The sequence below is a fragment of the Cydia pomonella genome, chromosome 22 (genome assembly GCF_033807575.1).
Source record: "Cydia pomonella isolate Wapato2018A chromosome 22, ilCydPomo1, whole genome shotgun sequence".
Lineage (NCBI taxonomy): Eukaryota > Metazoa > Arthropoda > Insecta > Lepidoptera > Tortricidae > Cydia > Cydia pomonella.
The window spans coordinates 8,060,974-8,085,826 of NC_084724.1; the positions used below are offsets into that span (position 1 = coordinate 8,060,974).

The following is a 24,853-nucleotide window of genomic DNA, read 5'->3' on the forward strand; positions in this document are numbered from 1 at the left end:
AACCCTGTAATATTAGGCAAGCGATATGTCGCCGGGAAGCTGTTTATTTTGATTTGCCACATTTCAGAACAGCATTCCAAATGATAATTCGTACAACTATACATATATTATATACATATATGTATACAAAGTAATACATTATCTGTTGAAACGTTGTAAACATCGTGCAACCCAACAGGGGTTACTAGGGTTGCACGATGAATCTATCTTTACCACTCAATATCAACAACTCCTATAATGTTTCCATAATATCACTTTAAAAAAAACACGGCATTATTTGTCTTCCCTGTAGTCCATCTATTGTATTTTTTGATGTCATGACTGTTTATTGCCATAATAAAATAAAATAAATAATAAATAAAACTTAGATGATTTGCGACTTACACATGTTGTAACATAGTGGTCAGTCATGTCACGAGGTATTAGGCAGTTAGCTTTATTTGACGTTCATAAGCGCATTGTAATATGCCTCTACATTGTAACATACTTGAATAATAAACTATCTTTATCTTATCTTATCACACCGACCTCAACCGGATGCGACACCAGTGTGAAAACTGCAGTAAAAAACATGGAATTGAACACTTAATAGACCAGTCTCTTTTCCTACTATATATCCGAAATGTCAATTCTAATTGATATTATAAAAGAATCACAAATAAATTCGGTTTGCTTTTATTAAAGAATACCGTTTCAAATTACTCTCATATATCCGACTTTTAAAAACTAAAGCGCTCGATCAGAATAATAACAAATAAAATTATTTAAAAATACTCTTATTTCAGATCATTTTATCAATTTAATAACAACTTTGAGAGCTTAAAAATAAAGTTTAAAATTGAATAAAAGTCAAACCTGTTATACACGATTGGGTTACGGGTGATTTTGTTCTAATTGGTAAGTTACTGTTCGGACATCATAAACTTACGCGTTCTAAAATCAAAATGGCGGTATATAAACAGAATAAAGGTCGAATAACGTGTTAATTAAGAATCGGCAAACGTAATAAAATCGATTTTTGATGGAGCAATAAATCGATTAGAGATTTGAGATGTTCATTTCTTCATTTTGTCAACGAATTAACCGTACCTATTGGCCTTTGCTATGAGTCCGATAGTCAACCGATAATTTCTCTATTTTCATAAAGCTTCTGTAGCTCCGAAAGAACAGAATAGAAAAATTAGTTTTTGCCAAAAAAAAAAACAGTTTTGGTACGAGCTTTTGTGGCTGACTGTACTTTTTTTACTAATACTCATGGAAACAATTCAAAAACCCCAAACACAATTAGGTTGCGTTGTATCATCTTAGAGTTCCTATTGCCATCTCCGGTCTCCATCATCAGATCAGCTCCATGGTACCATAATTTTGCATTGTCACCCGACTTACATATTATGTCTGTAAATTTTCAGCTCAATCGGAAATCGGGAAATAGGTCAAATTTAGCTTCAAACATTTGACCCACTTGCACTAACCAACTAACGTAACGTACATGTTATACTAACAGGGCAAGTTAAATAAAAGCTTGTAATTAGTAAAATTACCAACCAACATTTTTAACGCGCCGCCGCATCTGCTAACTAATCGCAAGGAACGTTGGAAATGCAAACCGTTAAAAAACGGTATGTAAATAAACGGTAAACCGGTAAATTACCGGTTGCATCTCGTAGATACGCACTAGTTTTTAAGACAGTAGCTGTAGAACTAATAGTATTTTATACAATCGTGATATAATAGAGAGCTTTAGAGGGAACGAAGCTTGCTGAGTTACCTAATTAAGGTACGAGATTGAAAAACTTGATTATATCACTATTGTATACAATACTTTTTCTACAAGTCATCTGAAATAATACTTTTTTTACTATAAAACTTAAATAATTAATGAAATTGGTATCTTTGTAGAAAAAAATGTAGTACGAAAGACATAAACGCTCGAAACCCCCACCCACCCGTACCCCGTTTATTATCCTTTTCTATGAGAGCGCGGCGACACGTGATTGGTCAATTTTATAGCTGACTACAGTGTATCGAAATTAATATTATAACTGAGTTGGGACCCCAGACATGAAAAGTACGCAATTATAGTTTGGTATACGAAATCTTAATTCAACCATTACACTCTACGAGTAGAAAAAAATTGTTACGATATTGATGTATAGCAACTTGATTTCCTTTATACATAACAGTCATAGCAACCCGTACAAAATCTAATAAATTACTATGAAGACCTGTCCAACTTAATCACCGAAATCATAACAAAATCAATATGCGATCCTAAAAAAGGCTTATGAAATACAAAATCAGTAAAATTAATTGTCTTTGAAAACGTATTTTCCTGACATAAAAATCCTAAATTCAACCTTAACTCTTCACTAACAAGCTTCAAAATCAAAGAAACGAACATTTTCATAGGCATGCCTCATTTACTGACAACATCACAATAATTATCCACTTGATTTCGACATTTATGTGTTTTATGGATCGATAATTATAATTACTGTAAAACAGAGCGCCTCAAAATATCGTATTAGTAAAATCAATAGAACAAGTCGATTTAAGACTTGTTCCTTTCCACTTTGGTCCAAAACGTATTGGAGTATTATAAAGGTTTCTAGTGGGTGACGGAACCGTACCTAGTCATTTTGTGAATTTGAGAATATTACTTGACAACGAAGCTGGGAGTTCCGCCCGGAACCTACGGGTTCGAATCCTGGTAAAGGCATTTATTTGTGTGTTAATCACGAAAATTTGATTCGTTCCTAAGTTAAGAGTGTTTTCTTTGTATTTATCTAATTGATTATAAGTATATAACGTTAGACCTAGTACCAAAAGTACAAGCTTAGTTTAGTTTAGGGCTATGTAAGTTGATCTACAAATAATAAAAGCATTGAATGGCAAATCTACACTTTGTAACTTCAAAGTCTGTTTAACTATAGTCCTGAAATGTAAAAAAATCTCGACTAGGCCAATAGTGATGTTAGAAGGCAACATAAAATTTATGGTATAAATAAAAAAAAATACTTAATGGAAGGTCGAGGAAAAAATATGGTACCGAATATAAACGTCCAATATTTTGTTTTGTAAAATTATGGTTACGTGTATGGACACCTCTCAAATTTTACATGGTACAGGGGCTTGAAAAATGGTACATGTATCATAATTATGGTACATATAACACCACTGACAGGCCAATAAGAACGTGTAGCTGATATCAAACTAATATTACAATAATACATATTGGAATCGTTAGCTGATACGATTCCTCGACTCATTCGCGCGTTCATTTCGCTCAGACTCGCCCGCACAAGTATAAGTGCGAGCGAGACGCCCGGGCGAATGACAGCTAACTGATATAGTGATTCCAATATCATTCTAATATCGGTTTTGTGTCAGGTGCGCAGTCAAATTGGCCCATTCTGCACCATAACCGTAACCTGATCCGGCCGACCACATCCGGCCCCCGAATAAATTAAACTAGATCACTTCGTAATCGATTGATGTCGTTTGCCAATCGATCTTTTTGTAATGTACACTCGGATACGATTTTAATTACGTACAGATTGTTGGGCGTGGTACATAGCAGGACTGTGAGTCAGAAATATCAATATAAAATTCTATATAAGCACATTGGAACAGTAGGACGCCTCTTGATATTATTACACCGTTCGTGTCATCGACGATGACGCGCAGATTTGTCAAATCTAACCTTTAATAACATGACAATACGAATCAAGGCTCGCGTCTTCGTGAATGACACGATTTATAATTATAATAAATCTTCCACCAAATTATTCTTTTCGTAGCGAAACGTAGTATGAAGCCGATGTTTACTATTGTGAAGGAAATCAATCTATTATATTTATAAATTATAAGGTTAAATTATGCTTACAAATTGGTGCCGTGACCAATATATTTACAAGAAAACCTTTTTTTGTCTATTCATTTTATGTCGGCTCTCAATTATTTACCCTCCTCTAACTTTTGAACCATGGATCCAAAAAGATATGAAATAAATTTTAATACAAAAGCTTAATATGGATGTTTATTTAGTCACCTGCAATCATTTACGGGGTGAATAGAGGTCATACTGAGCAACTTTTACTGTGGGACCAACCCCGAAATAGCAAAAAAAATGTCTGTTTCATACATTTTGGCTGATCTAATGTTGAGATTTTTTATGAAAAGGTCACCTTTTTTGCGATTTCGATAGTAAAAGATGCTCAGTATGTCCTATATGTTCACTCTGTAAATTATTGCAGGCGACTAAAAAAGCACCCTGTATGACTTTAAAGGTTGAATTCGAAATCCAATTTTATGGCGAATGAGTCAACCAAATTGCTGATCTAACTGTACCATTGCCTAAAAAGAATTACCCTCCTAGAGAAAGCGATCTCGACACTTGTCCAAAACTGTCATTAAATCTTACACATTACCATTTCGTTGACAGATCAACGCATTAACTAAAATGTAGATTAAACAAGATTTATGTGTAATTTGTTTATTACATTAGCCACTTATATGTCACTAAGTTAAAAGTTACCAAATAAGTAGAGCTTGAATTCACCTTTAAACGTAAGTTACGCAACCATAGCATTCCAGTTACAAGTATACATAGCATTCAAGTTGATAAGGCATTTATTGCTTTATTTTCAAAATAGATATATACAGAGGTAACTCTATTAATAACTAGCTTAAATCTAAAATAGGCCCTTGAGACATTGTACCAAGGATGCTGGTGGCATTTCCTCGTTGAATCGCAATGCTGACACGTCGTGCGAGGATTTTAATTTTTTTTTTTGGACCATTCTAACAGTCACCATCAGATATGTATATCGGCGCGACCGCGGTGCTCACATATATCTGAACACGTTTAGATATTTTTGACCACCGCGGCCGCTCCGATATATCTGATGGCGACCGTACAATATATCCCTAACTACGACCGACTCATCACTCAACAAGATTAATCTCAAATGACACCACGTAACATACATTAAATTACAAGAATGCATGCAATCAAATTAATTCACAGATTTACTAATTCAGAGTTTGCGTGCCACAGAATATCATTAGCTGTCTGTATATTCGTTCATACAATTATTCTGTCGATTCGTTCATACTATCATAGAATTAAATGAACGCTTTGATGGTACCGCTATCGCTACATTCCAATTTCCTATTGACATTTGCCTATGTTGAAAAAACGGACAAGTGCATGTCCGTCCGAGAAGAGTCGTGGAATATATGGGGCCCAATACATTCCACGACTCTTCTCTTTCCGAACAGACTCTATCATATACGTACAATCAAGTGTAAAAATATGTATCGAAAGAATCGTCTCATAAATATGGTACTACGCTCTTATTACACTGGAATAAGATGCTATGGGACATATTTTTGAGTAAAATGTGTACACCCATATTTTTACACTTGACTGTACTTGCTCTCTTTTTTATAAGGAGAGCAGTTATTTGGAGAAAATTCTATTTTCTTCGAAAGTATGAATATAGGCTCTATGGTCGGCTCGAAAGTTAGAGGGGTACACACTATGGACTTTGGACTTTCTACGCGATATTTCACAAAACGTTTGATAAAAAAACACCCCTCAACATTTTAAAAACCCTGAAAATAACTACCGTGACTTTCTCGAAAAATTACGTAGTATCTTGAAAGTGTCACTTTTAGTATTACGTCGCGATTCGCGTTGAATTCGGAATATTTTATGAAATTTGGAACACTTTAGTGTTTTAAACTGAAATAGATGTGTTAAGAGAAAAAAATATTGATCGAGATCTCCAGTCTGTGGACTGCATGCACAGCGGACGCTATGACCACTTGGCCACCCGGATCACAGTCGCACTGGTAGAAATTTCTCAAGTATATGCAGTCTATGAAAATATAGGCGTTTTTAAAGTATCAGTCAATTGTGCAGTCAAGTAAATTTGCATTTTATCGTCTTGTTTTTTTACAACATAAGTTTATTATTAAGAAATACCTGGATATATACAGAGGATTACTATAACTAGCTTAAATCCAAAATAGGAGGCATTATACCAAGGATGCTGGCGGCATTTCCTCGTTGTATCGCAATACTGATACAACTTATTTATACCAAACTAAATATGTAAAGTCAGACCAAGATAAGTTAGCAGCGATTTTGATAGCCGAAACAGTAATTTCATAGAAGTTGACGTTTAAAATAACCCGTGCACCGTCTGGGCTATCAAAATAGCTGCCAACTTATCCTGGTTTGACTGTAGTACAATCTAATCGCCTCTAGACAAGGTACCCACCTGACATACACTTTGCACAATAGCGCAGCGCGTAAATTACATCCACACGCTTGTAAAGAGATTTGATTACAAAATTACAATGTAATTAACCTTTCTGGCTTAATATGGTAACGGCTATGACTAAAGAGCGGCAGTAATGATTGCGGGCCTAGGCGTGAAATAAGTCATTAAGCTTTTTGTATAGAAATCATAGTGACATCGAATCGTTGGAGATGAATGGTACCGTAAACATATTTGATAACAAAGCGGAGCTTTATATGCCAGATAGGAAAATGACAGTTCGATTGACCAATTTACTATAGTCTGGCAAACTCACTTTGTCAGTAGAAAAGGCGCGACTTTCAAGTGGTCTATGGGAGGACAATCCTTCGCGCCTACATTTTTAAAATTTGCCGCCTTCTTCTAGTGACGAAAATTCACAAACTATACGTAACCGAGTTTTCGTATCAATTTTGTACTAAAATTAATTTAGTTGAGGGAATCGATCTGTCAATATAGTATGTAGATAAATATACGAAGCAATGGGCAATTTTTATGTTTGACTTTTGAGCCTTTCAAACACTAATTCAATAAAAAATTATGTACAGTCAGCAAAACTATTTGCTTATAATAATAATAATAATAAATTTCTTTATTTCAGATACATGCGATCCATAATTACACAATCATTAATATTATAGCAATTTTGATAAAATTATTTAGACAAAATATAAATTAATAAAAACAAATATACATTAAAATTACAATACTTACTTAATTACTTGCACACATAAAGTTAAAAACTAAAACGAATAACATACAATTGATAAAAACTAATAAATCAGTTAGACGCCCTGTGCAGCTTATCCCAATGAAGCTGGAAAGGGCCGTCTAGGCGCTCTGCCACCGTCTGAAGGAGGCTATTCGGGCTGCCGCGCAGGCGCCTCACCAAGGACGCAACGCGCTTGCGCATTATGGCATGGAAGCCGTCCGTACGTCTCTCGCAAAACATTCCCGATGCACTGCAATGGCGCGGCAGCCCCAACAGCATCCTAAAGCTATTATTATATTGGACGCGTAGGGCGCTGAGAGCCCGTAGTGTGTAGTTAATCCATAGGCTGCAAGTGTAAAACGATTGACAATACGCCTTAAAAAGGGTAACCTTAGCTTCTTTAGTACACCTTGCGAACCTACGAATCAACATATTGCTCCTTACTGCGAGCGCCCTACGCTCCCTCTCCACATCTTTGTCGTCACTCAGACTCTCCGTGACCCAGTGTCCAAGGTATTTAAACTCTTTAACGATACTAAGAGGTGTGTTGTCCAGTTTAGCCGGCGGCACGCGTGGATAATGTTTGGTACCCGCCTTAAAAACCAACATCACGCTCTTAGACGTGTTGTACTTAAGCCCGTGTACCTTGGCATACTGTTCACAAATACTGAGCATCTTGTTGAGAGCGTTGACGGATGGGGCTAGCAGCACCATGTCGTCTGCATAACTAATGTTATTCACAAAAGTGCCATCCACAGAGCATCCTACCATGGTGCTACTGAGCTCCCTAATCAACCTGTCAACGTACAAGCTAAAGAGCCTGGGCGACGACAAGCCACCCTGTCTTACACCACATTCCAGCCTGTATGAGACTGACAGCGAATTAGCCCACCTGACAACATTTCTCTGATGGTTGTACCAGTACTTAAATAATTCAACCAACTCACTGGGTAGGTGCGCATCCTCATACAGTTTCTGCCAAAGTTTGTCGTAGCATACCAAGTCGAAGGCCTTTGACAGATCGAGGAAACATGCATACACAGGTGTTTCCCTGTCCGTGTAGTACCGCACAGTGTGTTTCAGACAGAGAACTGCTGTCTCTGTAGAAAGGCCGGCTCTAAATCCAAATTGTGCATCATGCAGAGTCAAATGTTTTTCCAGTTCCCTGTCCAACACACTGTCCAGCACCTTTGCCACAATCGTGGCCAACGAAATGGGTCTATAATTATTTATGGTAGCGACATCTCCCGTTCTATTCTTGACTATGGGCACCACCACGGTCTTCATCATGTCGTCAGGTAGGTATGTATGGCTCACGCATACAGTGAAGAGCATGGCTAACACTCTTGGCAGATGTGCTCCGGCGTTCTGTAAGTGCTCTATACTAAGAGAATCATGTCCCGATGACTTACCGCGTCGCATGCCCCTCAAGATTGCTGCCACATCCTTCGCTGTGATTCTCACACGAAAGCCTTCCGTTACCCGCTCCACGTGTGGCACCCCCACGCCAGCACCTAGTTCAGACTCGATCCGAAAATGGTTTCTGAAGAGTTCGGCAACCTGCAAGGGATCGCTAACACCCTCGACGCTCACTGGGAGACCAACCTTGGGATTCAGCTTGCTGGTCTGTTTCCAAAAACTAGGGAAATCCTTGTTGAAGTGGTGCGTTGCTATAATATCCATTTTAATTTGTTCAGCATTATCTTGGCACCACTTGAGTTTCCGCTTAAAGGTTTTCCTAGCTTCAACCATTACTTTGTGCAAGGCGCCAACCCTAGGCTTACCATAGGCAACCCAATTTTGAAATGCCAGTCTAGCCTCCCTATGAGCTTGTCGAACATGTTTATTCCACCCTACGACTGGCTTTCTTCGACTAGAAACCACCTTACGAGAACTCAAAATTGCTGCGTCCCTTAACGTATTTACTATATTGTCATATAACCTGTCAATTATTAGCCTATGATTTAAATTACTACAAAATATATTATTACAACTTTTAAGATCATTCGGAAATTCAATTAATTTGAGTCGATCATTACAATATTCATTAAAAAATGTCAATTGGTCAGGTGTTCTAGTCCCCCACAAAATCTTATTTTTTATATTACTCTCAATGTCGTTTTTGGTAATAATTAATTCTAAATTACATTTAATTTCTAATGGGTGATGGTCGGACCAATAAACGTCATAATGGATCTTAATATCTGACACTGTTTTCCATGCCGCTTCAGTCACTACGCAGTGATCTAACCAGCTTTTAGCTCCATTAACATCACTTAAATACGTATATGAGCCCGATCCATAACCCAATGTTTCTATATCTGCACACTTCCAACTTTGATCAACACAAAAGAACCCCTGCATAAATGTTTATATGTACATACGTACTGTACGTAGGTGAAGCAACTGCTATTCAAATTTCTTACCCTTAAGAATGGCCGGTGAAGTAATACCCTTCTAACCATTTCTTCCTTGTCCTCAGGAGCGCCTGGGCGGCGGCGGGCTGGGCCTGGGCGGCGGCGGCTTCCGTGGTGGCGGGCAGCCATCGCTCGCCGACTTCCAGCCGCCCTACTTTCCGCCGCCCTTCGCCCCCGCGCCGCACCCCGCAAGCCCACACCACCAGCAACAGGTATAGTACAATCATATCCTCATCATGAGCCCTCACTTACCGACTTCAAGCCATCCTACTTCTCTCCGTCCTTCGCTCCTCGCGCTTCCACCATCAACAACAGATATGTCTAGCTCTCATCATGAGACCAGGAAGACTTCCAGCTGCCCTACTTCCCTCCGCCCTTCGCCCCCGCGCCGCACCCCGCAAGCCCGCACCACCAGCAACAGGTAGTACCTACAATCATATCCTCATCATGCGCCCTCACTAACCGACTCCAAACCGCCCGACTTCTCTCCGTCCTTCGCTCCTACTACAGTTCCACACCCTGCGAGTTTGCACCATCATACAGCCTTGACATCATACCCTCTTCACAAGTATAAACAATACATTATACTCTCATCATGAGACCACGACGACTTCCAGCTTCCCTTCGCCCCTGCTCCACAACCTGCGAGTTCACACCATCAACACCAGGTAAAGATATCATGCGTCCCTTATCATATTATCGCCCTTTAGGCGGGGCAAGACGGGTTCGTATTAAACCAGTTGAGTTTTAGGCCAAAATCTGAGTAAGTATGACTCTAATGTTGCCAGTTTCTATTTAATTCTGATTCTGAGTAAGTTCGATAATGTATAGAGCATTTTATTAGTTATCCAAGTTCCTAAGATGTCAGGTTATTAAGATCTCAAATTCCTAGCTCTTCAGATTCTCATAATGCCGGATTCTGAGTAGGTCAGAAAATTACATAACCATTGTGACATTGTCATTAAGAACTATCTATTAATTACTTTATCATATTTAATCTTAAAGTGGCCAGTATCTCAGATATCTGCTGATTGTACCTGGCCTTTTCGAAATTAAATATACATAAAATCTGTCCTAATAAGAAAGCGTTATTTCCAGAATTCATCATTAAAAGAATCTGCTTAATATTTTAATCGAATCGTTGCTAATCGGATGAGATAAGAAACTGCATAAATCCGATCCCAACTTATTACCAATCAGACGTATTACTGTCATGTCACGGGACCATATACGAATCTGACCTACTCAGAAATTGTTTTAAAAAGAAAGTGACTTCTATATCATAAGTCGTATGTCGATATTGTTTTGTTCAGAAAGATACCTATGGCGAATCTGGCCTCTACAGAGTCGGGCTTACTCAGATTCGGGCCCAAAAACGAAACTGTCTCAATACGAATCTGCCCTGGCCCGCCTAAAGGGCCGCATCTTGCCAGCCAACACCACCAGCAACAAGTGTAGACATTGCAATTATGTCATCCCTTTTTGATCATAAGCTATCATTAGCCGACTTTCAGCCACCCTACTTCCCACCGCCCAACTCACCGCCCAGTAACAGGGCTATAACCGCGAAAATCGATGTTCGCAAATTGGAGGCATTTTTCTCTGTCATTCTAATTACGCCTTCATTAAAGTAAAAGAGAGAGAGAGATTGCGAATTTAGGTTTTCGCGGTAGGCCCTCAGGTATAGTATAGACAGGTCATGAAATCTAACCCTAATTTTGACCTGATAATTGATTGATAAAATTCCTTATAGCATTAAATCTGTTAGTTCAAGTTATAAATGAATTACCAAATATTTTCAAAGTACATATAATAACGGTACCATTCATCCCCAGAACCATGGCATGGAATACAGCGGCGGCGGCGAGGCGTACGCGCAGCACTACGCGCCGCAACAGCTCCTGCCACGCCACCATACGCACCACGAACACGCGCGATTGCACCGCGACCATCACGACATTCATACACACCATGTAAGAATTTTTTGAGGTGTAATCAATAATAGTGCAGGCGATATCAAAGCCGATGTGTGTATTGACCAAAGCACACGTGTTTCATACGACATTTTTCAAAACAATTGCGAGGAACAAGATAAAACTTCTATATAAATCAAATGTTAATTGTTCAAATAGTTAGTAAAAGTACCTAGAGTAAAATAAAAGTGTCAACATACATTACCGCACAAGTTCGATAATGAAAAAGCACGCAGGTTTAACATAGGATTACGAGCCTAAAAGCAGTTTGACATTAAAAGCAAGTGTGTTGAAAAGAGTGTTCTATCTTTCTATCTAATTAGTGTACTTATATTTAAACAAACGCCCAAAACCAGAAAATTGAACAAGACAGATTCATTCAAAATATATAGATGCAATAAACTAATAAAATCTCAACGCCAAACGCATGCAAGAAGCTAATCGCTTAACTATAATATACGAATCCGAACTATTCTATGCTCGCATATTCTCCCCTCGCAAATATGTTATAACGGGGCTCAAAGGGGACTCGTAAGAAATGCTGCTTACATTTTAACGAACAATAATTAGTAGGATTAATTAAAATAACTGAATGCTCCTCGTGCTATCACTTACTTATAAATCTTGTTATTAATATTTGGAACTATTTCAATGAGAATGAGAGTTTTCAAAGAAAGCTAAGTTTCCCACTGCTTTCCTACTTTCAGTAAGCACATTGACTAATATATCCATAATATACTCTAACAAACCCACTTTGTCAGTAGAAATATGCGAGAAATTGTTTTTTAGGGTTCCGTAGTCAACTAGGAACCCTTATAGTTTCGCCATGTCCGTCTGTCTGTCTGTCTGTCTGTCTGTCTGTCTGTCTGTCCGAGGCTTTGCTCCGTGGTCGTTAGTGCTAGAAAGCTGAAATTTGGCATGGATATATAAATCAATAAAGCCGACAAAGTCGTACAATAAAATCTATAAATTTAATTTTTTTTAGGGTACCTCCCCTACACGTAAAGTGGGGGTGAAATTTTTTTTTTCGCTTCAACCCTAGAGTGTGGGGTACCGTTGGAAAGGTCTTTCAAAACTAATAGGGGTTTTCAAGAAACATTTTTTGATAAAGTAAATATATTTGGAGATAATCGCTCCGAAAGAAAAAAAAAATGTGTCCCCCCCCCTCTAACTTTTGAACCATAGGTCCAAAAAATATGAAAAAAATCGTGAAAGTAGAGCTTAAGAAAGACATTAAATGAAAACTATAGCGAACATGATCAATTTAGCTGTTTTTGAGTTATCGCAAAAAGTTCTCCCTTCATAGTAAAAAGACTTACTTTAATTAGGTACTAATTATGAAAATTTGCCTATTTGTTTAACTCGGGTGAAAGGTACCGTTTCATCCTTTGGTTAACAATTTACTATATTTTAAGCTCCAGTTTAGCTTATTGTGACGGAAGAGTAACTACGGAACCCTACACTGAGCGTGGCCTGACATGCTCTTGGCCGGTTTTTTTTTTTTTTTTTTGCGGGATAACCTTTCGCGCCTACATTTATATAATTTGCCGCCTTTTTCTAATGACGAAAGTGGCTTGCCTAACTATACAATATCTATTTAATATGCTAACATCATTCCTAACGTCAAATCAACGCAATAGCTTAGTACCAAACCTAAATAAACTAACAATTGAAATCTAAAAACTTGGAAATCGAATCCTGTTTTTCGATTTACAAATTCCTGAAACCCGTTTTTTTTTAAAATTCGAACGTATAATTTCAACATGCATTTCCGGCCAGCAATACTATGCTCCAGAACTGAAATGTTATATATTCCGTACAGATATCCAATGCATGAGACCATTAGGCGATGAAGCGTACATTTATGGCACTGGCACTTCGGCAGATTAGCCCTAATGTTCCGGTCCAACCGAGACGGGCGGGCAACACAAAGAAATTCACTTTTGGCGGGAAACTCTATGTCATTTTGTGATCTAATGGCGATTGAAGATGAAGTTGAAAGGATATTTTAGTTGCTGAAATTGCAATATCTATTGAAAACATTGTCATTGTATAATAATTCTATAAACATTTTTGCAATATAGAAATTCGATAGTAGTTAATAAATGTCACATTACAACGGTATTTAAACGATAATTCTTTCCTAAATTCAGTTTGCAATTTAACCAATTATAAGTGTGTTTATTACACTGGAAATAGCTATGAGATTACATTATAGACACCTTTTTCAAATAAAAGTATAATGTTGAAATCGGTTCACATGATAGAGAATTATCCTCGAAAAACCAACACACGTGCATCGCGCAAAGTAGTTAGACAATTAGCCGATAGATGGCGCTGTACACAATTATACTTAGTATAGGTACTTCTGATCAAAATTCTTTCGCCTTTATAGTTACACAAGATAATTCAAAGTTTGTACGGAACCCTCAGTGCGCGAGTAAAACGAACTCGCACTTGACCGGTTTTTTTAAACAACGGTTTGGCCTAGTGTTTTTGTTGATAGTATAAATACGAAGCTGGGCTGGGGGTAATCTCTTGGCCTGGAACCCGGTATTTATAGGATAGGTACAAAACCTACTTACTTACCGTCATGCCTTTTACTTAACCAGTGGCATCATATAACAGAATAGAATATACAGGATTATTTTGATTTATTTATATCTGGGGCTTAGTCGGTTTGTGTGATAATATCCTATAATATTTATTTATTTCTAATAGTTGGGGCACAGCGGTTTCGGGTACGGCGGCGGCGAGCGGCGCGCTGACTACGGCGCACGAGAACAACATGAGATCGCTCTTCACCACGCACTGCACTCTGAGGAGGCGCCGGTCAGTTCAAACTTGGAATGTTTGACAATAGGGCACAGGGACTATGTCACATGGGTGCAGCATGAGATCGCACTGCACCACGCACTGCTGGGAAGAGTGAGAAGGCGCCGGTCAATTCAGACGTCGATCGTTTACTAGTTAGGGCACAGCTGTTTCGACTTCGTCACGGGCCAGCGGCGCTATGAATACGGATTTAAAATTCAGAATATATAAGTTTTTTTTTTGCGATAGTGCATGAAATATGTATGTTACATCACGAAAAATAGGTGCGAATTGCGACGTCGAGTTGCGGAAAACAAGCCCGCGAATACGAATACGAATGTATGTTACATATGTATATGATCTAAGTTTTCAATCCAGATTAGAAACTACGCCTTGTACAGATCTATTTGATTTCCTTATGATGGTTTTCTTCAATTTGTCGCCAAATTACCTACATTTACAAGCAGATAGGTACACTCGTGTATATTGAAAATGTGTCTTCATATTTGGAATCAGCAGATAAAAAGTTAATTCTTAATAATTATTTAAAACATCATATTTTCTTTATATTTTATATTACATTCTGTTGGATAATAAAGTCATAAAACGCCGATCACCCCCGGTCAACAAGGAATAAATATGTCCGCAAATTCTATAGGAATTTAATAAAGTAAATTAAGGCGACCCGTAGTTGGAATGCTGGAATTTCGTGCATACATTTTTCTTAATATGCCAATAACGTATCGCTAAACCATAGACAACTTTGTATTTTTTTTCAGAACGCCGGCATGGATGATACTACAGGGTTCATGACTGATCTACCTTTATTAAAAAGTAAGTTTTTTTTTTAATAATTACTAGTTTTTTTATATTATTATAATGGACAGTGTCAATAGCTGCAATACTGCCGAGTGAATAAGAAAACATTATATAGCCCGTCAAACAACTTTGTCAGTAGAAAAACACGCTCGAACTTTAAAAAAAATATGGGTCGATACCATTACATTTTTTAAATTTGCCGCTGTTTTCTACTGACGGAAATTTCTTGACAGACTTAAGCTATCTAATTAAGTAGATTTTTTCAAATTACCGGTTTGGCCTAGTGGGTAGTCACCCTGCCTACGAAGCTGATGGTCCCAGGCCTATTCGTGTGATGAGCATGGATATTTGTTCCTGAGTCATGGGTGTTTTATATGTATTTAAGTATTTATAAACATTTATATATTATATATATCGTTGTCTAAGTACCCTCAACACAAGCCTTATTTAGTTTACTGTGGGACTTAGTCAATTTGTGTAATAATGCCCTATAATATATATAAAAAAAAAAAAAAAAACAAATTAACAAAAGTAGATTACTTACCTACTATTTCAAATTTTCTCACTCGACTTTATTTCAACATGACTGACATGACTCGTCTCCATAATATATTTTTTCTATACACACAAAAGCAACGAAAACGGGTCACTTTGTATACATTCGTCCATAGTGTCCATACAAGGTGGATACCTATATCCACTTTTATCTACTTTCCACTTCTCAATTTAAACACAGGTAAAAAGTGTACCTCATTAAAAATTTGTCAGTTGTTTAATTAATTATTGATATCAAACATTGATACAATTCGAGTGCCTAACATCTATCTATTAACATTTTGACTGCACTGCACCAGCTAGTTGAAAGTGGTCTAGTTCTTAAAAAAATAGTGTTGCCATGAATTAAAAGTATAATTACCGGCTAAATTACCCCTGCTGCTTGACGACGGTTTTTGTCGAGTCATCGATACGAATATATGAGTACAACCCAGTACAGACAGACAAAAACTTTAAGTATTACATACGGAAATTGGTTTTTTTTTACGGATATCATTCAATATGAATTGAAGACCAAATTTTGTAGAAAAGGTGCAACAAGGCAGCTTCCGAACGAACCGCCAAAAACGCGCTACACGAGTATTATATTATTTAAGAGATTCTAACACAAATTATATTTTTTAAGAAAAGTAAAACAATCTAGAATTTTGAGGAGAAAAAACCATATTAAGCGATTAAAACATTTTCGTAAGTTTTTTTTAAAGAGACACCTACTCCATTCAAGATAGGTCAGGTACGTAATAGAAACATAGTGGGCTTCATTTAAACTATGTTTTACTAACCGTACAGAAATTATTCAAATTGCACAGTGCGTCGATAAAATAAATACATATTATTAACTTATCAAATATTTCATTGTTACCCGCTCAAAGATGACCTCTTAAAGATAAAACTGTAATTAGGCCTCATACCGCACTTATCGGATAGGTGTATCGACTTTTCTAAATAGATAGTAAAAAAAGGCCCATCTCATCTCATGCAACGGGCCAATGAATCGATATCGACGAAATAAAACTATCGAATCGATCAATCAATCTATATTTGAATAGAGCATTCGAATTTGGAATCGACACTCGTAAAAACTCTATACCCTAGTATTTTTAATTACACTTCCAAATTTGAAGTTGCATTCCAATTTCAAAACTCGTAGTACCTAATTGACTGCTTTTTTTTCTTTTTTCAAATGGCAGGGTGTTAAGAGCCAGTATGGTGCAGAGTTAATGACATACTAATGTTTATTGTATTAGGGTTGCCATAAAGAAATATTACAATGTGAATGGCTCACGCTGCGTTCATGTTTGGGGCGTGGCGGACGCGGGGAGTGCCATTGTAGAACACGGTGCTCAGAAATTTATAATCACCCGTATTTTTTGTGCGAGATACGCATTTATTAGCTGTATTTGTATTGTAGCAGTAACAGGCGCTGGTAGATGGGGTCCGCCGATTTGGGGTACACTGAATGATATGCAGTTCTTAGAACATGTATCGGAGTAGCTAGATCATTGTTTGAAGTAGGCTCATTTCAAATTGTAGCGATGAATGCTTTTTTTTACCTATCAATGCTATTTATTTAGAATAATACATTAAATTGTACCCAGCAGGCAGATTAAAATAGGGACCATTTACATTACGAAAACTTATTACCAAGTTTAACCTATTAATACTTCAGCATCTTTTATGATAGCCCAACCTTTACCAAGCAATAGTTAAGTACGGAAAGCCTCACAACATAACAATAATTATCTTTCCTTTACACCGCTATATCTCGTTCTTATGTCTTATCTTTGTCGCAGCGATAAAAGGGCGCGACGGCCTCGGCGGCTCATGTGCACCCAACGACGTGTTCTGCTCAGTACCGGGACGGTTGTCACTACTGTCCTCAACGAGCAAGTACAAAGTGACAGTGGGGGAGGTACAACGTCGGTTGTCACCCCCTGAATGCCTCAACGCTTCTCTACTCGGCGGAGTACTACGTCGGTAAGTATACAATACAAATCTTGGAAAGCCAACTGCGACTATCCCTAATAGCACAATATGCTCTGCTCAATATCGGGACGGTTGTCACTACTGTCCTCAACGAGCAAGTACAAAGTGACAGTGGGGGAGGTGCAACGTCGGTTGTCTCCACCAGAATATGTCTCGACGTATTCTAGTATTAGACATGACGACTCTAGCTCACCACCGGCTCAACTATAACTAGGTATAGTAGGTATTAACTAAGTTCAAAATAAAAGGTGCAGCGCCAACATCTTTTTTTATCAGCATAGACGGTAATTTATGCCAGTAATAATAATTGACTCCGAGCAACAGTTATTACGATGATCAAGTGCGAGAAAACGGGTATCTTATCACGAGTGACAATATTTTCCGTTTTATCGTCAACTTTTATCGCCTTTAGTTTTATCACTACTTCGAAGCAAACAGATGATTAAAAAAACGAACTGGAATTTCGCACTCAAACCTGTCTGTTAAATTACAAATAAACACTTCAACGTCACATACTCCTCAAACCGATGATACAGACATTAATTTAAATCAAGGCTACAAGATTATGTCTAAACATAACACCTAATTATGATATGAATGTCTGTGTTTGTTCTTTAAAGTCATTAAGATACAAAGAGATTTACTACTAACTTAAAGATCTCCTAACTTAGATTGACTTGAGTGGTCTTCAAGTCAGGTTCATTACAATTAAGTCATAATTTAGGTATTATTAAAAGTAACATAAGTCAAGGCCAATATGCTACATAGCTATACATATACGCGAATACTAGTTTTAAGTATATTGCGGTTTAGTCCGTGGCTAGGTAAAGCTGCTTTTATATGCATTATTATCAAAGAGACCGTGCGGCAAATATATACCGCTTCAGCCGTTTCTCGATAAAAAGGTACCGGGCGGTCAATAAAGCGATTAATGACATGAAAATCCAATAAGAAATCGCACTTAATACCGACGTACAAAGTGGTAGATTCGGTAGAAAATGTCTAAATAACTTCCTTCCATAAATCTACATACAAACCATAAAAACAATATGCACCTGACGTAAAGCCATTATTATAATGCTCTCGATAAACGCTAGATAATATTTCAGTTAACTTCATGCATAATGTAATAATTCATTTTAAATATTTTTTAAGTACAAGCCGCCGCTACCAAGCCTCTTGTTTAAGTATAATAAAGCTGGAGAACTACCTATAGTGGAGAGCGAGCGATATTTTTATTAGCTTTGCGATTTCTTTTGGAGTTAATTTTCAACTATAAGTATGTATGCGATAGGAATTTTATTTTAATACAGTTATAATAAAAAATCAGAACCAGAAGCCCTAAAAGTCAAGACAGACATTCAAAATTGTCTTAAATATCTATTGCGTCGAAGGTCAACAAAGTTTTCTTACAGAACATAATATCCTAAAATGTAAGTTATATTGACTCGAATTATATCAAAATTAATTTTACGCAGGTAAGCGTCTTGGCTTTTTTCTACAAACAACTGAAAACTAGATATTGTAAAATTCTTGAAATATAAGAATATAAAGGAGTTGCCTAACGTTTATCTACGTGATTTTTTTCCTAAAACACCGAAAAGTGTGTTAAAAGAAAGTTTCCTCCTATTAAAAAATAGAGGGGTAGCTCTAAATTACGTTGAGACGATATGCGAAAACTCGACAAGTTGAACTTGACGATAGTTACCTGAGCGATGATAAATTTATCGCATCGCATGTCCATGAGCGACAGGCTGTCGATAAACTTTTTTTACAATGGCAACACTGTGTAGCTCGGTCAACTCGGTTTGCGGCCAGGGCTTCGTCTGCTATTAGATGCTTTTTATTCGCGGTTGGATCTGGGTCGTGTTTAAATAGCCACACATTCATAACAGGTTATAACCGCTCTTCCCAAGTTCAATTAGACCCGTAAATTGTAACAAATATGCGTTATTGGAAAGCCTACTTTTACTCGTCAATCTAAAGCGCGGCGAGCGATATACTACATATCTTACCCAGAGAAAATGTACCTTAGGACATGAAACGGTGCATTTGCTTACCTAAACGCCCAGTACCTTTTCCGTAAATATTATTTTAATTAGCTGACCTGATGTCTTCTATGAAGATGATGTGACAGTACATAGTAAAAGGTCAGATAAGACTCTATGTTGACTACATCGTGTGGTAGGCATAATATAAAGTATCTCATTAAACGTCAGCGGAGTTGACTAACTGCTTTGCAACTCACCCCATAAACACCATACATATTTATTGCTAGAAATAATTAAAAGACTTAGTGGGCCAGTACTTGAAATAAACTAAGCAATTATTATAAAAAAAAATAATGAGCCAAAATACTTCACACATTAAAAAGAGCTCATTTAGTTAATAGGGCGCATTAATTGAAAGACTGTCGCGCGACAAGACAAAGGTGCTGTCACGAGCGACGGTAACTGGCGTGACATGATGATTGAGCGTCCGTGAAATAATTGCCAATAGTGACACTTATTTACGGCCAGTTTGATTAGTTACTTCCATACGGATAACCGGATGTCGCGAAATAGCAACTTGCTTTGTTTTATTATTCATGAGGCAGTTACGTTGCACAATCTACCTACTACGATGGTAAATAGACATAAAACAATAGCCGATATATGACATAGTCCCAAAAATGTTTTCGGTAGCATGTGTACCACACTGTTAACTAACAATTCGTAAAATGTGTTGCTAAAGCATATACAGGTACAATAGGTACATCGATGATCAGTTAAAATAGTTGCTATTAGTACGACAAATTATAATAACCATAATCAATAACTCACCAACTTATCTTAATTAAAAGCCTAGATTTCACTCCTCGGTCACGAAAATCACGAATCGGCCTCGTTATAGTGACATTAGTGAGGCAACACTGGCAACACTGGTACGGCAAGACAGTGATAAGCTTAACAATGCGATTATTATTTTATGCTAATACTATATAATATCTCGCGGGCGAAAACTATTTATATGACTTAACGATAGTAATCAAAATTTATTTATTCATTGCAACACTAGATTTTATTTACGTTTTACGAAAAAGTAGTGATGTTCCTCTCAATAATTATTGAAATTTGATGATTTAAAAAAGCAAGAAGTTTCTTATTCTTCCTATTAAATTTATTCGCTTGATCAAACGAACTTATAAATAGGGTCGTTTCCATCTACAAATCTTAGGGCAGAATTGTATCCCAATAAATTCTTTTGGATTATAAGAACATGTTAAACTACTTTTAGGGGACCTGTAATGACCATATTTTTGTAAATATTGAATTTAAAATATCTTTTAGCATACGTCACGTGACCAAACTCGAAACGTCTTTGAAGATTCTGATGACGTCACAACTCTCGGATTGACACTGTTGACTGTTAGGCGATAAACAACAAATGACAAATGTCAGTTGACAGTTCGTATCTTCTACGTGTGTATGTAGTTATGTGTCAAACCGTAAACTGTGACGTCACACAATTTTCAAAGAGCGTTTTGGGCGCGAAAGCATCTGTCAAAATATATTTTGTTAATTTAACATATTTAAAGCCGTTTTTAGTATAAAAGTTGAATTTTAGGGCAACTTTTAGTTAATATAGAACGTAATACGAGCGTTTCAAAAAATTGGAAACAACCCTCTTGTAAGAGATTATACTTATCTAACATATCAACTTAAAATTAAATTGATAAATTATGCATTTAAACAATAACATTGTATTATAGAGTCTTTAATTCCCGCAAGTGTTTTAACTTACCGATTTAACAACTAAAGCCAAAATAATAACAATAAAAAAGCAACTTCACAAAACGGCTTAATTGCGACAAAAAAAATATAACTGAATAAGGTGTCCAAGTAAATTGGAAAATAACTGTTTAATGAGAACTGTTCCAACTATTTATTCCATTACTGTCACATCAATGTATTTACAATTGTACTTTACATATACATTTCATAAAACTTGAATAGGTCATCGGGTACTCAATATTACAAGATTAACATGAAAATTACCGTCTTAACACGTAAATTAGGTGACTATGTGACATTTTCTCTCTGTACGTATAATATATCTAGGTATAATTGCGAAGACCAGGAATGTATATTATTCGTTTTAGTGAATTGCAATGTAAGAATACAAATGGCGGAACTTATTATTTTGCCGCCATTTGCGCGATGTTGCCAGGCATAATGGGGCTAAGGGATAGTGATGGGATACATGTAAAAATATTAAGTGATACGTTAATAATAAATAAAGATAATATTTAAGGTCCCATACTAATACTAAATCATTATATGATATTAAATTACAAATCTCAAATAGTTCCTAATCTAAGCTGTAGATCAAATATTCGTGCATCTCTTATGAGTTATGATTGAAATAAAAGAAGCGTTTCTGATAACGATTAATATTATTCCCGTGTTAAACGCAATAATTTAAGTCCCATGTAGTAAAAAATGTTGTAATAAAATGGTTGTATTTTTTTAATGAAGAGAAAAATATCCCCGTTTTGACAATCGCCGCGTAATGAGAGCAATTACGAGCGCGTTCGAAATTCAATTTTAAAAACCGACCAGCGACAGTTATTTATTGTGTGAAACGGTTTTTAATTTGTAATTACGGCTATTATAAGGATGCTGCATGAATTATTAAATCGACCGGATAGATAATGTCATTCAAGCGTAATTTGCCTTTTCTGTGTGACGTGTAAAAGGGTCTTTAGTTCACTTGGCGCATACGCCATTATTGTAACGATATTCTAGTAAAAAGTGACGTTTCAAGGCGTAAGTGCCAATCGCCTCTAAAGTTCCTTTTTATACGGAACCAGATATTTTTATTGAGGTGTAGGCAATTCCTGCATAGCATTTTGACGTACTTACATAAATCTTATGTCATTATCTTTGTTTTTGGATCAAGTTTTTAAAAACGTGTCATCGATATAGGTTTTATTTTCGAAACTAAGTACCTAAGTACCTATATTACACGTATAAATACTAGTGGCACTGTAAGCTGTAGACTTCGCGAGTATAGATTAAAATTAAATAAAAATATATTGCTCCCCCATTTTGATAAGTTTCCAAAAACTGAATGCCAAAAAAATATATTTTATTATTGAATCTGCTCACAAAATTTCTCGAAAATCGTTTGAGAATTGCAACCTGTAAAGACATCCGGTTTCGGATATACGAAAGCATTTTTTCCCAAGCTAAAACGGAGGCCTTCGCTAACGCTCGATCAATTAAGCAAGAACCAGGATGTCCAAAATGTATGAAGCTTTGGCTTGGCTAACTGGCTCTTAAACAAACTATTTAGGGAATGGGGTATCAATACGGAGAATGCACCTTACATGCTAATACTTAATTACCATTACTATCTATGAACACACATAAAGAACCCACTCGAGATGTCCCGTAAAACCGCCGTCAAAACAGTACAGTACCACAGCCATTATTTCGAAACGCAACACAATGTGTCGTAAGTAGGCACGCCATTTCGATTTAATCAATCGTGGATTATTAATGGATTCTAAGCTACACAATATAAGTTACTTATACTATTTTACGTATAACTTTTCAAATTAATTGAACTTGAAGAGATATCAGACACACGCGCCTAAAATTGATAAAAAAGCTGCCAAAGCTTTTCAAAAACGGAACGCGATTCGATATTTTTTTAATAATCGCATTCGGACTAGAGTCAATAATCTTTTTAAATCAGCCGCTCGAATCGATACGTACTGGCCATTAGTTTGTGATCTGTCGATTCATCCGATTTAGTTTTCCATTGATTCTAAATTCAAATTCATTATTTGGCTCGTTAGTCGCGGACGGTTGGATCTTTTGTCGCTGGCTAAGCGGACGTGTGAAAATATTAACGATTGGATGTAACGGTATTTTCTCTAATTGCGGTATTTGGTATCTTTTGATCGGAATATCTTACTCATTGACCGAACAACGAGATTATCATTATATGCTTTGAATGTGTGAACGACCCAGTAACATAAAGCAAAAAATGCCTAGTAATTTCACCGGTGTCATTTTCAAAAGCTTTCAACTTTCATTGGGGGTTAGTAAGCTTATTTACTGTCTGTTAAATCCCGATATGTAACTTCTGTAAAGCTGATCTGATGATGAAACCAAAAATGACTAAGAGGACCTATTTAATAAAATAATGAAAACTTTACATGTCAGAATTGCCATAATGAGTAAAGAAATATCACCGAATTTTGTTAAAAAGTATTATTAATCCTTAAGCATACTTAAAAAGGTACCGTTTCGTTTCAAAAATTATACCTAATCAATAAATTAAATATTTATATTTCAACAATAAAATATGATAATTATCATTTCAAACAACAATAAAATGCCGCATTTTATGAGCGGAAGTAATAAATAACATTCACAGTCGTTTAATGCTGTTTTAAAACCGTAAAAACATTCAATATGTTCATCTAAAACAATAAATTACGTATAAGTAAATAATAAAAATCGCGATTAGTGTCCATTTCTTTTGCACGGGTAGGTTAAGAGGAAAGAGGACCGCCGATTCTTCATACAAACGTAGTCTCCATTTTCCTCTCTGGATATTGTCATTTTGGAAAATATTTTTACATAATTTGATGTATATTAACCATAGCTATGCCCCTACGTTAGACTTTTTTCGGTGATTGTATTATTATAAAAATTAGGAGCGAATAATAATTAAAAATTCGAAATAATCAAACGTAGGGGCATAGCTGTAGTTATATACAACAAATTATGTCGACATTTTTTCAATAATGTTAATATCCAGAGAGGAAAATGAGGACTACGTTTGTATGAAAAGGTGAATCGCGCACCTCCTTCTTTCCTCCACTTTCGTCTTAAAGTAAAGCAGGCAAGCTAATAAATAATATTTAAATCGCATGAGTAGAGCCAGGCCAGCTAACAACTTTCCAGACCTCGTATAATAACATTAGTAACGAACCATCACCCATAGCAAAAAACGGTCGTCCATAAAATCTATTAAATCATTCTTATTACGTGATAACCTAAAAACGTTCGGAATACACTTTAATTTCAATCAATCATAATCTACGAGTCGCATTCCTCGCTCGCTTATTCGGAAACTTCATCAAAGAAATTTATCGAAAACAATTTCGTTAACGAGCCTTTATATTTCGGCGGTTAATACTGGTAGCCAGCTTTGGAGTAACAACATCCGACACACATACCGACAAAATTA

At 36.5% G+C, this 24,853-nt stretch overlaps 1 protein-coding gene across 4 annotated transcripts in view; it reads left to right on the forward strand.

The window, feature by feature from the left end:
* Positions 1–24,853, forward strand: part of LOC133530162 (transcription factor AP-2-epsilon) — a 77,459-nt gene that overhangs the window by 48,546 nt on the left and 4,060 nt on the right. For 3 of the 4 annotated variants that reach the window (XM_061868020.1, XM_061868019.1, XM_061868021.1), the window contains 5 exons: positions 9,524–9,670; positions 11,294–11,431; positions 14,153–14,263; positions 15,025–15,079; positions 17,413–17,596. In XM_061868020.1, coding sequence (XP_061724004.1) covers positions 9,524–9,670; positions 11,294–11,431; positions 14,153–14,263; positions 15,025–15,079; positions 17,413–17,596 — 635 coding nt within the window. The other variant, XM_061868022.1, reaches the window with a different exon arrangement.